This window comes from Mesocricetus auratus, unplaced genomic scaffold (genome assembly GCF_017639785.1).
Source record: "Mesocricetus auratus isolate SY011 unplaced genomic scaffold, BCM_Maur_2.0 Super-Scaffold_100010, whole genome shotgun sequence".
NCBI lineage: Eukaryota > Metazoa > Chordata > Mammalia > Rodentia > Cricetidae > Mesocricetus > Mesocricetus auratus.
Genome location: NW_024429194.1, coordinates 22,623,546 through 22,638,117, shown reverse-complemented (window position 1 = coordinate 22,638,117; position 14,572 = coordinate 22,623,546). Strand labels below are relative to the sequence as shown.

At 52.7% G+C, this 14,572-nt stretch overlaps 2 protein-coding genes across 5 annotated transcripts in view; one reads left to right on the top strand and one right to left on the bottom strand.

Moving 5' to 3' along the window:
* Nucleotides 1–3,574: 3,574 nt before the first annotated feature.
* Snorc (secondary ossification center associated regulator of chondrocyte maturation) lies at nt 3,575–8,749 on the top strand. Of its 3 annotated transcripts, none has more exons than XM_040753093.1 (3): nt 3,575–3,842; nt 8,285–8,464; nt 8,590–8,749. In XM_040753093.1, the coding sequence occupies exons 1-3, from the start codon at nt 3,770–3,772 to the stop codon at nt 8,697–8,699; spliced, it is 363 nt and encodes a 120-aa protein (XP_040609027.1). In that variant the 5' UTR covers nt 3,575–3,769; the 3' UTR covers nt 8,700–8,749. The 3 variants fall into 3 exon arrangements, with proteins under 3 accessions (XP_040609027.1, XP_005082291.1, XP_040609025.1); XM_005082234.4 differs by having other exon boundaries at nt 3,592–3,842; nt 8,282–8,464; XM_040753091.1 differs by lacking the exon at nt 3,575–3,842 and adding an exon at nt 5,806–5,986.
* A 1,468-nt stretch (nt 8,750–10,217) lies between these two features.
* Nucleotides 10,218–14,572, bottom strand: part of Ngef (neuronal guanine nucleotide exchange factor) — a 92,751-nt gene continuing 88,396 nt past the window's right edge. For both annotated transcript variants that reach the window (XM_040753086.1, XM_040753085.1), the window contains 4 exons: nt 14,041–14,196; nt 13,179–13,258; nt 12,435–12,539; nt 10,218–11,132 (listed from right to left, as the gene is read on the bottom strand). In XM_040753086.1, the coding sequence (XP_040609020.1) occupies nt 10,942–11,132; nt 12,435–12,539; nt 13,179–13,258; nt 14,041–14,196 (532 nt within the window). In that variant the 3' untranslated portion in view covers nt 10,218–10,941. The remainder of the gene's footprint in view (nt 11,133–12,434; nt 12,540–13,178; nt 13,259–14,040; nt 14,197–14,572) is intronic.

Sequence of the window (14,572 nt, the reverse complement as noted above, 5' to 3'; positions counted from 1 at the left end):
AGAAACCTTGGGATAAGGAAAGATGACAGCTCATCCACAAAGTCATATCCCATGAGGTGCATGGAGACCTCACAAAGGAAAGGGAAATGTTTTGTTCTTGTATTAACAGGAAAACCCAAAAAGCAAGAAGACACTGAATGTGTAGATACCTAAAGAAGAGAGGATGGCTAGTCAAAAAGAACCATCAAACAAACAAGAACCAGATATTTAGTACCAATGCCTAATTCTCTTAACCTATATCTTTACAAAATCTATTTCTCTTTACTTCCTAGTACTCTTTTAGTCCCAAATCACTTAAACCAATGCTACCTCCTCTAAATCCAAGCATGTTGTTAAAATAAAATTCAGAGTTTCTATATTATGTCAAGAAGCCAATTAATATAAGACAGAAGAAAACAAAATCTAGGGACTGTCAATTGTCTACACTTAGTTCTTTCTCTGAAAGTCTAATTTCCCTCATATTTATTATCCTCCTTATTGTTGCATTTCCCGGTATATATTCCCATAAAAGTTGAAATTTCTTTGTTGACATTAACCTTTAGTCCTCCACAGAAAACAAAGAATTTCCTAACAGCAATTTTTGAACTCTCCGGAAAGAAAATGGGGCCCCACTTCATCAGTTCTACCTGATCCAACTTGATGCATCTGAACTGACGATTACTACCCTTAAACCGGTTTGGGACTACATCACTCTAGACAACTCCAGACTAGCTAACTGATATGGTGCACCTTCTTATTACACTCGGGTCAGAGCCTCAGATAAGAACTTCAATCAAGATAAGAACTTCAATCAAACATCTCCCGCCAAACAGAGAATGGGTGCAAATGTTGTAGCTAGTCTACTCGAGACTTTCACTATTAAGACATTTTCTTCCTACAGGATCCCATGATGTTATCAGCAGCCCATTTCATCAGGAAGTAATTCTGAGAATACTATGCCCCCTTTCCCTACTGTTGACATTAAAGGATAATTTACACCTGTTTGGGGTTAGTTTTCAATTGTTTAGGGTTGGGATTGGAAGGAGGTGTTCAGACTTGGGTTATCTCTTTCAGATAAGTTTAAGGTTTAGATGGGATGGATGGATATGCTTAGGATGGGATATAGGTAGATCATTATATCTTCTGGTGATTTATAATTTGGGTATCGCAATTTGTCATACTGTGTAAGGTCTTTCTATTCACGATGTTTGATGCATAAATATCCTTATCATCTTCTATGTATTTATGCTTTATATATGTTTAAGACATTTTGTATATTGACACAATTTACTTTTGTTTCAAGTCTAAATCTTTTCTTTAGACTAAATGGAGAATTGTAGGGAGAGACCTAGGCACCTGTGCCTCTAACCACGCCCATTTTGGGCATGGCTACAGGTGCATATAGACATGTGGAATAAAGGGCTGAGAAGAGAGACATTCTGTCTCTTTTCAGGGTTCCAGTCAGGTCTCGGAAAGCTGCTGAGACCACCCTGGGTTGCCAGTTTCTCTTGTAAGTACTTTCCCACAACAAATAGTCACCTATACCCTTATCTAGTATACACTTGTATTTCCTTATCAGGGTTTTGTCACAGTAACAAGTGGCTGATTAATACATCTCGTATGAATGTTTCTCCTCTGAAGTTAACACAAAAGGAGGAGGAATATGAAAATTCATAAAAATGTAAGTGCTATGAGGAAATTTGAAGTGATATGATGAAAGGATGCGGGCTGCCTGACCAAGCTGAGACCTGAAGGAAATGAACTGTGCACCTGATCAGTGCTGGCACTACTTTCTGGACAAGGAGAGCAGGTGCAAAGGCCTGGGGCAGGATGCAGTCTAGCATCCTGGAGGAGCGCAGTCAGGGTCAGCAGCTGAAACACAGAGAGGGAGCGAGTATGTGGAGGGAAGCCCAGGTAGGAAAAGCACTTAATTTGGCTTTTTGTTTGGAAAACTATGAAGTAGAGGAAGCAGCAGGACCTCTGGGGCTTGGAAATGGAGATGGAGGGGGAGACTTTGGGGACTTCCATGGTGAGCATACCAGAGAGGTATGTGGGCTGGTTGTCTATTTGTGGGCACAGGCAGAGGCTGTGGAGGACAGTGTGCTTGGTCACCAGTGGATGCTCAGCAACTGCCTGACAGAACTCTTGGGAAGGCATCGAGCTGAACAAGGTTCAAAGGGGAAACCAAGTCTCAGGATTAGAGGAGAGTGCCTGCAAGAATGAGGGAGCAAGAGAGGACATGCAGTCAAAGACTTTTCTGGAAAGGGTCTAGGGCAGCTGGGGGGACTTTGGTGGAAAGTGCATTAAAGGTATTGTGTTAGCAGGCACTAAAGCAAGGAGCTTTAACACGTTCTCCCGACCCAGCTGAGAACTCAAGTGGGAGGAGACTGAGCTGAGTCCATGCACACTGCTGGGCCACTCAAGAGTCCTGGGCATAGTGGCCCCAAGGCATTTGTCATGCTCAAGGTCCCTGGGTGAGGCTTCTGTCTTGGGAAACCTAGAAAGTGTTCACTTCCAGCGACCCAGGAATACATGTGGATGTTGTGGGGTGTGTGTGTGTGTGTGTGTGTGTGTGTGTGTGTGTAGAGAAAGAGAGTCAGAGAGAGAGAGAGAGAGAGAGAGAGAGAGAGAGAGAGAGAGAGAGAGAGGAAGAGGAAGAGGAAGAAAAGAGAAATAGGTAGAGAGAAATAAAGAGCAATTTTTCCCATTCCTCTCCAGGGTGGGGCTATTTGGTAGTTCAGGTCTGCCTCTCTCTCTCTCTCTCTCCCTCTCTGTCTATTTCTCTCTGTGTCTCTGTCTCTCTCTCTCTCCTTCTCTGTCTCTATTTCTCTATCTCCCTCTCTGTCTCTATTTCTCTATCTCCCTCTCTGTCTCTCTCTCTCCCTCTCTGTCTCTATTTCTCTCTCTCTCCTTCTTTGCCTCTATTTCTCTGTGTGTGTTTGTGTCTATTTCTCTCTCTCTCTCTCTCCTTCTCTGTCTCTATTTCTCTGTGTGTGTTTGTGTCTATTTCTCTCTCTCTCTCCTTCTCTGTCTCTATTTCTCTCTCTGTCTCCCTCTCTGTCTCTATTTCTCTCTCTCTCCCTCTCTGTCTCTCTCTCTCTTTCTCTGTGTGTGTGTGTTTGTGTCTATTTCTCTCTCTCCCTCTCTCTCTCTCCCTCTCTGTCTCTATTTTTCTCTCTCTCCCTCTCTGTCTCTTTTTCTCTATCTCCCTCTCTGTCTCTATTTCTCTCTCCCTCTGTCTCTATTTCTCTCTCTCTCCCTCTGTCTCTATTTCTCTCCCTCTCTGTCTCTATTTCTCCCTCTCTGTCTCTATTTCTCTCTCTCTCCCTCTTTGTCTCTATTTCTCTGTGTGTGTTTGTGTCTATTTCTCTCTCTCTCTCCCTCTCTGTCTCTATTTCTCTCTCTCTCCCTCTTTGTCTCTATTTCTCTGTGTGTGTTTGTGTCTATTTTTCTCTCTCTCCCTCTCTGTCTCTATTTCTCTCTCTCTCCCTCTCTGTCTCTATTTCTCTCCCTCTCTCTCCCTCTCTCTCTCTCCCTCTCTGTCTCTCTCTGTCTCTGTCTCTGTCTCTCTCTGTCTCTGTCTCTGTCTCTGTCTCTGTCTCTCTCTCTCTCTCTCTCTCTCTCTGTGTGTGTGTGCGCGTGTGTATGTGTGTGGGGCGGGCACGGTGTCCCAGGAGGACAGACTTTGCATTGATGAAAACCCTCCCCAGCTCTTTGAAGCCTCTTTCCTGCTGCCTGAGCCCAGCCACTTAGTCCTCTGTGTCCCACACACTGCTCACTCACCGCCAGGATGGCATCTTGTCTGGCCCTGTGCATGGCTCTGCTGCTCGTCTCTGGGGTCCTAGCCCCTGCGGTGCTCACAGGTAAGGGACACAGGCCTTTGGCTCTGCTGCCAACAACTTTTCAGAACCAACAATTACCAATGGGACCAGATTCTCCAGTATCCGCAGGGCACAAGCCCCTCACAAGAGGCAGGATGCCCAACTGTGGTCATTCTGGGGGGCAGAGAGGGGCTTCCACAATGCTGACTGGTAGAAGCTGGATAAGATGATGTGTCAGGAACTGTTAGCAGCAGGGTTAGGTGACCATTGACGTAGGGGGGGGGTGACCAGGGTATCGGAGCTGAGGACATTTGGTTGTCTGGAGTTCTGGGAGGTATTTTGTCAGTAGAACATCTGGAGGCTTCTAAATCTGGGAAGCAAGAGGGCTCATCAAAGGGCAAAGGGCTAAGAGGCCAGAGCCCAGCTGCTGGGTGGAAAATCCAGCGACTTAGAATTCCTTTCAATTCTGTAGTCCTTCTCTGCAAGCTTACGACCTAGGTGCTGTCCCCGCAGAGGTGAATGGCAAGGACGCTGTGCTGACACCTAGATGGCTGTATTTGGGTGTGGTGCGAGGGGCTGCATGGTGGGGCTTTTCCAGGTCAGCTTCAGAGTGGGGACATAGGTACAGGTGGGCTTGGCTCGGCATGGGAATAAGCCTTTGGCAGCTGTTCAGTAGTTGGCAGAAGGGCAGCCTACCTCTGGGTTCCCCAATGCTCTTAAAACACTGCAGCCTGAACTTTAGGGGTGTCTGCGGACCTCCGAAGGAGAGAGGTCACCTCTGTTGTGAAAGCAAGGTGGGGACTCCAGCCTCACTCAAGGGGGCACAGGTGATGGTGGTCATGGGCCTTTCTGCTCCCCCAGTCACCCTAGGGAGCAACTTAAGGCTGGGCTCCGGCCTGCTTACCTCATACCTCTCCTAGCCCCTTCCTCATCCACATGGGGTGACACTCACCACCCTGTCTCCCTCACCAGGTCTGACAGGCTGGGCTCTCAGGGTGGCAAGTGCTCGGTCAACCCTCAATCCATCTTCAGGGTTTGGACAGAGTTCGCAGCCCCTCAGCTAAGCCCAAAGGGGTCTTTGGGAGAACCATCTCTTCCCATAGGTTGGGACACATCCAGTTTTGGGGGGCAATTTAGCCAGAGGTACCCCTGATGTTGGGAGATGTGACTTACTGTGCTGGGAGGCATTTTCCATCACCTGGGACGAGGGGCTGGGCCCCGTGCAGTTCCCTGCCACGGTGAAGCAGTTGCTTGGCAAAGCCCTGAAGCCCAGGTTCCCGCTGGGTCTTCCAGCTCAAGCCTCTAGCCAGAGCCCCAGTCAGGCTGAGTACACATAACTTTGGTGGGTGGGCTCTCTGCTTCCACAGACGCGTTGGGAATAGCCAGGACCTCAACTGACCTCACCTCCCTGTTCTTCCAGGGTGCCCGCCCCCTCAAGAACCGACAAGCTCACAGTAGGCATGAACATGCCAATTAAGTCTTGGGGTTCTGACTGTCCTGGAAGTGGGGAGATAGGAGATTCTTGGAACTAGCCCTAGACCCACAGGTCTGAGTAGATGTGTGCAAGGTCCATGGCCCCCGTCTCTCTCCTGGGCTGTAGTTCTGTCGTAGGAAAGAGGTGATGGAGTCATCCTGAGGTTGAGGCACAGGCCAGCCTGCCATCCTCCCTGCCTCAGCCGGTGGCCATAGTCACTGAGGTAGAGGAGCAGGCCAGGTTGAGTGGGCAGGAGGCCAGGGTGGGGATGAAAAGGCTCTTCATGGCTGCACAAAGGCCGACTGTGTGAGCATGGGCGCCTGGCCTCAGGGTCTGTGGTCAGACTAACCGTTGAGCAAACTTATTTACCAAAAGGCAGCGCAGCTTGGGGTGGTGGGGCCAGAGGACAGCCTGAGGTGTTCAAACTTGTAGCACTGACTCCATGCCCCCTCTGCCAGAACAGAAAGTCCTGTGACATTGCTCACACTTATATGGTAGGTCTTCTTGTGGCCAAGGTGGACTGAGCCTTCTTAGGAGTCCCCTGCCATGTCTCCCTTCCTTATCCTCACTTGCTGTCACTCAGCCTACTCCCTCCTCATCCTGCTCCTGGGGCCCTGGACTGGCCCTCCTTCTTCTCATCCTCACTCCTCTCCCGCTGGCACACTGACACAGTTCCTAGCTTCCCTGGAGGACTTGGCGGGGACTGGCTTGAGTGAGTAGGAAAACAAGATAAGGCCTGGGCTGTGGGCTTCTTTGGTTGGTTGGGGCAGGCTCAGACTCTGGCCAGGGAACAGGCACTGCTTAGACAAGCTAGGCCTGATACTCAGAATCCTTGGGAGGCTTTCCTGGCATTGGAGGTGAGCTTTGGCTGTGGATAGGAAGAGGCCTGCCTGCTGGCCGGCCTGTTTGGGGTGTGTCCTGAAGAGCCTCAGGGTAGACTGGCGCTAGACCCCAAGGTTTGCTGTATGGCAGGCATGTTCAGGGCTTTTCTCTGTCCAACCCTGGGAGTCTGAGGTTAGACTGTTTGAGGCTGAGGCCTTTCGTGAGGGCTCTCAGGCTGTAAACACTGCTTCCTCTGACAAGGTCACTTTGCCTCTTTACAGAGGGCTCTTCGTGTTAGTGGGAGGCCTGCTGAAGTAAGCGACAGCAGTCTTTGGAGGCCTCGTACCAGTCTTTTCTGAAAAGGGTCCTAGTCTTGGGACTCCCCGTGACACAGGACAGTAGTCCCTGCCTACTAGCTGAGTCTACAGATTCAGTCCAGGCTTGTGAGAGGTTTCATGGTGGAACCTAGGGAGCAGGGATCTACCAAAATCTTAGAGTGAAGATTCCAATTTTACAAAAAAAGTTGTAAAATTATCTACCAAACCCCAGCATGGCCTTCACTTAGTTACCAGTTCCCAACATTTGCCATACTATTCTTTTACCTAGTTATAAGTTACCAACATTTGCCACACTGATCCTTGACCCCGAATGCAGGAGCAGTCCAAAGTTCCTGACATCATACCCTGATTTGTTCAGTTAAGAACAAAGACACTCTCTTCCCAACCAGAATGTGGCATCAAACCGGGACAGGAACCCTGGCACGGTACTACCCCTCCCCTGTCCTGGTCACAGATCCTTCTGCTTCCCAGACCTTGGCAGTTCTGAATGACTTGGCTATTTTGAGGCTGACTGGAGTCCCGTTGGCTGTGTGTTCTGTTTGCCCTAGCTGGGCACCATGGGCAGAAAACACACAAGTCCCTTGACTCTACCCTGAGCAGTCCCTGTGCTGAGCCTACACACGGGGGTGGGGAGGGTGGGGGGGAGGACCCAGAGATGGAGCCCCTGGCTTAGAGAAGTCCCAGGGACCTGCAGGTTGTGGCTGGGCTGGTAAGAGAGGTACAGTTTTACTGGAGGTCTGTCAGGAGACAGTCATCATCTGTCTCCTGTCTCCTGGACCATCCCACCATGGCTGCCTCCACTTAACCTGAGCCTTTGACTTTCTCATCTCCAGTTAGGGATAAAATGGTCCCTATGCCACAAGCAGTTAGAATTAATGAGACGGTGGGATGATGTCCACTGGACCTGTGTGAGGGACCTGTTTGGGGACTGAGCGTTCCTGGATTACTTGCCTTCCCAGTTGAGATCAGGGATTGAGCAGGGATCAGCCGGGATGCCAGGGGGACAGGCTGAAGGGAAATCTTAGCGTCTGTGACCAACTTGGCCTTGAACTTCTGTCTTGGGGAGGAGGTTGGTCCAAAGGTGTGTGGTGCTCTGGGCCTCACAGGTTGTGCTCCTATAGCAGTGTGTGTTGGGGGAGGTAGAGCCACAGCAGGTGGAAATATCACACCACTCTCATCCATGCTGTGCTTCCTGCCCCTCCCTTCCTGCCAGGATCCCTTGGGTACCCCCAACCATGCTGACTCCCAGCCCCAGAGGCGGAGGACTCTTGGTGAAAAGGCCACTCAGGGACTCACGTGCAGACAGAGACTGATGGGAGTGTGGGAACCTCCCCTTGCTGGTCACCTTCCCTTCATCGTCCCTTTTTCCTGCAGCAGCAATGTACTTGCCTTGGGTGGGGTGGGGTGGGGCTGTTAGATGCCCAAGATTGGTCTCCTGATGTGAGGCTGCGGCTTGGGTGGGCTTCTCCTGACCTTTCTCGATCGATCGATTAATCAATTGGATCGATAGTGTAGGGGTTGCACTATCAAAGGTTTTTGACTCTCAGCTTTTGCCCCAGGTGAAGATGGAGCTGTGTCTGCCCTGAGGGACAGACATTTTTCCAACTGACCCTGCTTCTCTGCCCATTTCGATCTGTCCTTCTGTGTTCTTAATGCTCAGTGGGTGTTCTGGGTCACAAGCAGGAGTGAATTTCCCAGCCAGGTGCCTCACCCTGCGGGCTGATGTGGGCTGATGTAGAACTAAGCGTAAGTTCTACCTAGGGCATCTCTCAGCTGATCTGGTGGGGAGGGTCTGCATCCCTGCCAGCAGACCACCTGAGCCCCACTGCCTGTCCTTGGTTTTGCAGCAGAGGGTCCCCAGGAGCCCAATCCCACTCTGTGGAACGAGCCCATTGAATTGCCGTCAGGCGAAGGTCCCTTGGAGAGCACCAGCCACAGCCAGGAATTTGCAGCCTCAGGCCCTCCGTTCCCCACCTCTGCGCCGGGACCAGAGGACAACACCCCTCCTGCAGGGGTAGACCAGGACACAGGTAGGGTCTGGGCGGGGCAGGGAGAGGGGAGGGCGGAGAATGAGAGAGGAGAGGGAGGAAGAACAGCATGAAGTGCCAAGCCTGGGCTGGACCTCGGGGGTGACAAGGTCCTCTGTCCTCCACAGGATCGCTTGGGCCCGGCGCCATTGCGGCCATCGTGATTGCCGCCCTGCTGGCCACCTGCGTGGTGCTGGCACTCGTGGTCGTCGCCCTGAGAAAGTTTTCTGCTTCTTGAAGCCAATAAAGGAGCCTCGCCGACCCGCCCGCGGCGACTCTGCAACTTGAGCTCCCTTTTGTCCCCTTTGTGTCCCCGCGTGTGCGAACCCGCGTGCCGGTGTAGCTGCATGTGAACAGGGACGGGGGTGTGTCGTTGGGCCGCGCTGCGTGCCTGGAGCCGTGGGTGGAAAGCTCCAGGCGGGGAGCATGTGCACGCGCGGCCTCGTGGCGTGTGTTGTGCCCGGAGGGCACGCAGGGCGCAGGGAGCTCAGGTGTCTGCTGTCTAAGGACCACTCGCTGCCCTCCCACGCCCCCCTGTCCCGTCCCCGCCCCCTGCAGTGGGACTTAGGGCCTCTGAACTCCTGACCCCTGGTGCTTCCGCCTGAAGGGAGGGACTGGGGGCGGGGGAAGTAGAGCCAGAGAACTTGACTCAGATTCATCGTATTCCTTGAGACCAACTGGGAAATGGTGGGGGACTCTGACAGAGGTCGGGGTAGTAAAGGCTTTTGCCCCTGACTCAGGCCGGAGGGACCACATCATAATTCAGAACCCCAGTTCTTGTGTCTTCAGCCCTCCTCCTAAGGCTCAGAATGTTCCTGTCTCCAAGCGCACACACTCCTGGACCTGGATTTTGGGTATATGTTCTCCCTGGGACTGTTCTTCCTTTTCCAGCTGACCCAGCAGTTGAGTTGCCCTCTGGGATAGAATTGGGGGAGAGGTGGAGAAGAGACCACCAGATAGGCCAGGGTAGCTGCGGCCCTCTGGTTGCAGTGTGGCAAGGGGCCATCTCTGTCCAGGAATGCTCAGGGGTCTGAGGTCTCAAGATCATCAAGAACTTTGCTGTGCTCTGTGGGAAGACACACAAAGTCCAGTGACTCAAACTCAAGTCCTGTTCTGAGTCAGGCGACACATGCCTGCAATGCCTACTTAGGGTGCTGAGGTGGGACTTCAAGTTTAAGGCCAATCTGGGCTACACTGGGAGACAGTCTCAAGAGACCAAACAGATAAAAGGCCTGTTCTGATGCAGACCATCCTCTGGCAGGTGCACAGTGCCCTGGACACTTCCCTAGGACAAAAGTGGGGTGGACACTCTGGGGTAGAAACAGGGGTAAGTGAGTGGACGGGCCTGAGTAGGAGCAGCAGTAGTAGGAGAACCAGCTACCTCTGGAGGCAAAATGGAGCATCCGAGGCCAGTGTCTGGGCCCCAGGCTTGGGGTGAGATCCCCTAAAGGGCCACTGCTTACTGATACTCGAGAGTCCCTGTGGCCTTGTAAATATGTACTTACACAGCAGCAGCAGCAGCAGCAGCAGCAGCAGCAGCAGCAGCAGCAGGAGCCCCCATTTCCACAGAGTCCTTTCTTGAGTCCGTAAGCAGAGGCCCAAATCATTCCCATTCTGAGACCTGGTGTCAGTGTCTGTCCTCTCCTCTGGGAGAGGTTTCTCCTACCAGCCTGGAAGGCTGTTCCTCCCTCCCAACCCAGAGTCAAATACCTCATTGCTGTGTACATCAGGGAGACAGACAATAGGCCTCCGTCCCTTATTTTATACAGGATGCTTCTTTTAATGCAGCCAAAAATGACATTTACTTTTCTCAAAACCATGACCAAAAAGGATGCAGTGATCAATTCATTCTGCGAAACACCTGGGCTCCTTCAAGGGCCAGGAGACACAAGTGACATCAAGCCCTTCAAGGAGCCAGAGGCTTGAACCCTCAGCCAAGCTCTGGGAGGCCTGCTGAGGGCAGGGCTTGGCCGTGCAAGAGAGGCTGGCAGAGGTACGGGGAGGGGCGTGCAGCATCAGCCCTGCTCACCAAGTTCCCTCAGGCGGGGGTGGCCCACTGGTGTGCCCGGTAGACTCTTAACAGCTTCCAAAGAGGGGAAGGACACGTGCAGTTCAGGGAACCTGACAGAGGTCACCTCCTGCCTGCCTTGGGCCAGGAACCCCTGTTTGGGCCTCTTCCCGTCACTGGAAGGTCTCTGGAGCATGCCTACCCTCTTCTAGCTCTGAGAGGCTGGAGAGGAGGTGGTGTAATACTGTTTAAAATACTTAGCCTTTCACCAGTGTGTAAGCAAGTGAGTGACCAGGACACTAGTGCCCCCACTGTGTAGGCAGGGACAGTACAGGCCCAAGCCACTCCTGCTGCCAGGAAGGCACTGGCCTTTCCTCCCTAAGACCCTGTGTCGGTCCGTCGGGGTTCTCTGCTGGGCCTGCTCCCTGCCCCTGCCCACACCCCTCCTTCAGGCTGGTTCCTGAACTAGAGTTCATTGCCTATTCCGGCTGCCCAACTTCCTGCGGTCCTTATTCTGGCTGCGCTGAGGGTCCTCCATCTTGTGGACCCGGAAACATTCCTTGAGGTTCTGGGAGCGGATCTTGGGGTTCAGGATCTCCTCTGTCATGGAACTGGGAAACCAGCCTCTCTCCTGGTCATGCAGGCGCTCACCGAAGATCCACCCTGCAATAGAGGCAGTAGGGTCAGGGTGAGGCAAGCTTCCTTAGCTAGGGCTCCCCTCTGTGTGGGAAGCAAGACTTGAGCCACACTCAGGAATTCAGCATTTCCCAAAGAGCAATGAGTTGGCAACCCAGCTAAGCTTGGATTCCTTCTACAGGAAGCACATGCAGTGTGAAGAACCAGGCTTTAGGGTCTCTCACAAGTGGGAACCTATTTCTGAATGTTTCAAGGCTATCTCACACCAGGACAGGATATTTGAAGGGCCACTCCTAAAAGGGACATCCAGGGAGCCTGTGTAGGAGGCAGCTGACCACTTAATTTCTAAACCTGGACAGTGAGCTCCCCCTCTCACTGGGCATATTCCCTCAGAATCTCACTCAGAGGGCCAGGTGGTTGCTTCGGTGGGTAGCATTATAACCTGGGGACACCCTGAGTCCCCAGGTGCCCTGACTTTTTCTCTGCTGTCTCACCTCTCCAAGAAGTCTTTGCCATGCTTGTTGCTAAACAGCCTGACCCTACCCAGGTCAGAGGCATGGCTTCTGCAGGCTACCTTGGGAAGGTGCGAGGCAATGGATTATGTTGTGGAAAGGGCCGGGGTCTCTGGGACCCCAGAGGGATGCTGTGGAGATCACTTGGTTTTCCAGTCACAACATGGAACAAAGGAGAGACAGGAAGGGGCCTTTGTTCTTCTCAGGTATTTTGATTGTCTCTGTTGTTCTCAGGTTCTCACACCGTGTCCAGGCCACTCGTAAAATTTCAGGGATCCTTCTGCCTCTACCTCTTGAATGGTGGAATGACAGGTGTGTGCCATCATACCCAGCTTCTCCTGGGATCTTGACCAGGAATAGTTAATATGCAAAAGTGGGGATTGCCACATTGGCTACATTGGGGTTAAATTGGGTAAGGGCTACAGAAAAACCCTGTTTGGAGTTAATTCTGCCTTTCACCCACAGGATGGGCAGAAACAGGGCTTTTTGGCCTGATGGTCAGGGTCAATCTCCCTCCTAGGGGAGGGCTGAGGCATAGGCAAGGCTGGGGAGGAGATAGAGAACCACCTGCTAGGCCTGCTGGGAGGGGAAGGAGCCTCACAGTTCACAGAGTAGAATGAAGACCCAGAAGCCTGAGGAAGGAGCAAGGAATGCTGGGTCCAATGCTCAGGCAGGATGCCCTGGGTAGTGCCAGTGCCAGCAAGGATGCTGGGTTCTGCCTGCTAACTGTGCCATCTAGTCCAACACCCAGACTATCAGTCTCCCTCCCCTTTGAGGGGCATGATTAGCAAGATGTGGAGTCCCCTGGGAGCCTCACCATCCTCCGTCTTCTCCAGGATGTTCAGGATGTCTGCCAGTTCCAGCGTCAGCTCATCGGGCTGCTGGGCCACATAGGGGTGCACACACTGGACCTGGGGACAGTCTGCAGGAGGGGAGAGCGGTATGGTGTGTCCCCATCACAGGTTTCACCCTGCCCCACATCCAGACGAGCAGGGACAACAGGCAGTGGTGCCAGGGACAATGCTGCCAGCAGCAGGTGGCTGAGTCCTGTCTAAAACAGGACCTGGGACAGCGCATCAGGGAGAAAGGTGCTCACATCATTAGACTACCAGGAACCTGGGGAAAGGATTTGACAGCTATGATGCAGATCTCAGCCTAGAAGGCAGGAAGAACCTCAGGTGTGACCCAGTAAGCAGCTTGGGGTGAGCACACGCCAGCAGGCTGGGACAGTAACTTCTTCACAAGGTAGCCAGGCTCATGCTCCCTTGGGTCTTGTATGAGTTTTAGACAACTGGAAAGTCCAAAAGAACACTGGAGTTTGGGTCCAATATTCTGCTACCTGGATCCTAAGACTTGGGACTTCCGTTTCTTCCTTAACCATGCAACTGGAGCGATGCTTAGACAGCCAGTGTACACAGGCACTGAGCTTCTGCTTGGTACCAGGATGGACTTCTGTGGGGCAGGAGTGCAGCCCTACAGGCAGTAGGAACCCTGAAGCTGAGGCCCAGTGAGTCTTAGCCAAAGCTGACCGAGAGCCCCCTTTTCTAAGTCAGGGACTCACCCAGCAGCCGGGATGTGAAGGACACGAACTTGGTCCTCCTGTTGGGGGCCAGTGAAGTCATCCAACGCTTCATCTCACTCCTGCATGGGAAGGGGACAGTGCCCCAACTTCAGAACCAACAAACTCCACCCTGTGGCGTGCACTTGGGCCCCTAGGCCAGCTACATTCTGAGCCTGGATCCAGGACAGCTCAGTTAGCTGCACAGTGAGTTCCTGCACACTTCCCAGGCTAGGGGTTTGAAGTCCGACAGAGTGAAGAGCCATCCACGAGGTTCTGAAAGCTACAGTGAATTATCTCTGCAACAAAGCTGGGAATGCTGTCACTACTTCCTGTTAATGCTATGAACTAGAGACTGGGGCCTCAGCAGGGCAGGGGACAACTCCTGGTGGGGAGAGGTTAGCTGAGCACAGAGGAGGGAGAGGAGGTCACCTGGGCAGGGCAGGTGAAAGCCAGGGCTCCATGGCCCACCAAGCAATTCCTGCTGTCTTATGTATCCCCCAAGTGCTTGGGACTGTGAAGCAGCTGCCCTGATTGCTCAGATATGGGAGAGGGAAGGACTGGAGGCCACACAGAGAGTGAACAAAAGGGGGGTGAGGGGGACTGTGGCTCACAGGCATATCAGCTGTAAGCACCCCATTTTACAAGATGGACTTGCTCGTCTGTGCATATACGAACCCAGGGCCATCCCCTGCCATCCACACCCCAACACGAAGCTGCAAATGCCCTCGATACAGGGTCCCCCTGGAAAAGATGGTGCTGAGTGGAAGCCAGCCTCCTACAGATGTGTGTTGAGGCCCGTTCTACCCGGGAAAGATTGACCTATGAGTGGCATTGGGTGTGGCTCATGGCACTGGATACTCACTGGGAAGATGCCTTCAGCATGTAGGTGGCCTCCCGGTCATCTGCATTTTCCAGCAGTCGCAGGATGAACACGTTAGCCAATGTTTGGCCCTGGTCCTCCAGCTCCTCCACTCGCAGTAGCCCTCTTGGGGCTGAGTCAAATACCTGGTACTTGTCTCTGGGGAACAAGCAAGCCAGGGTGGACCAGTTGGTCTCGGGGAACCCCTGGTTGGCTGGAAGGGCCAGCATACAGTCCTAACCATTCTTTGCCCCCCCCCCTTGCCCCATCTGAGAATCCCAGCATGCCAGTATCCTGCTTCTTAGAAGAGTTCCCATCCTGGGACATGGCAGGGCAGTGGCCACTTTATCGAGCTCAGTGTTAGGCACTGTGCAGGCTTTCCACATTTGCAGGAGGGAAACTGAGGTTCAAAGAGGCTCCATCGTGGCCAAAAGCTGGGCAAGAGCAGAGCAGACCTTTGGAAACCTGACCCCACTACCCTGCACCATGGCCAAACCAAGGCTGGGTCCTTTCCAGCACCCACCAGTGCCAGGCT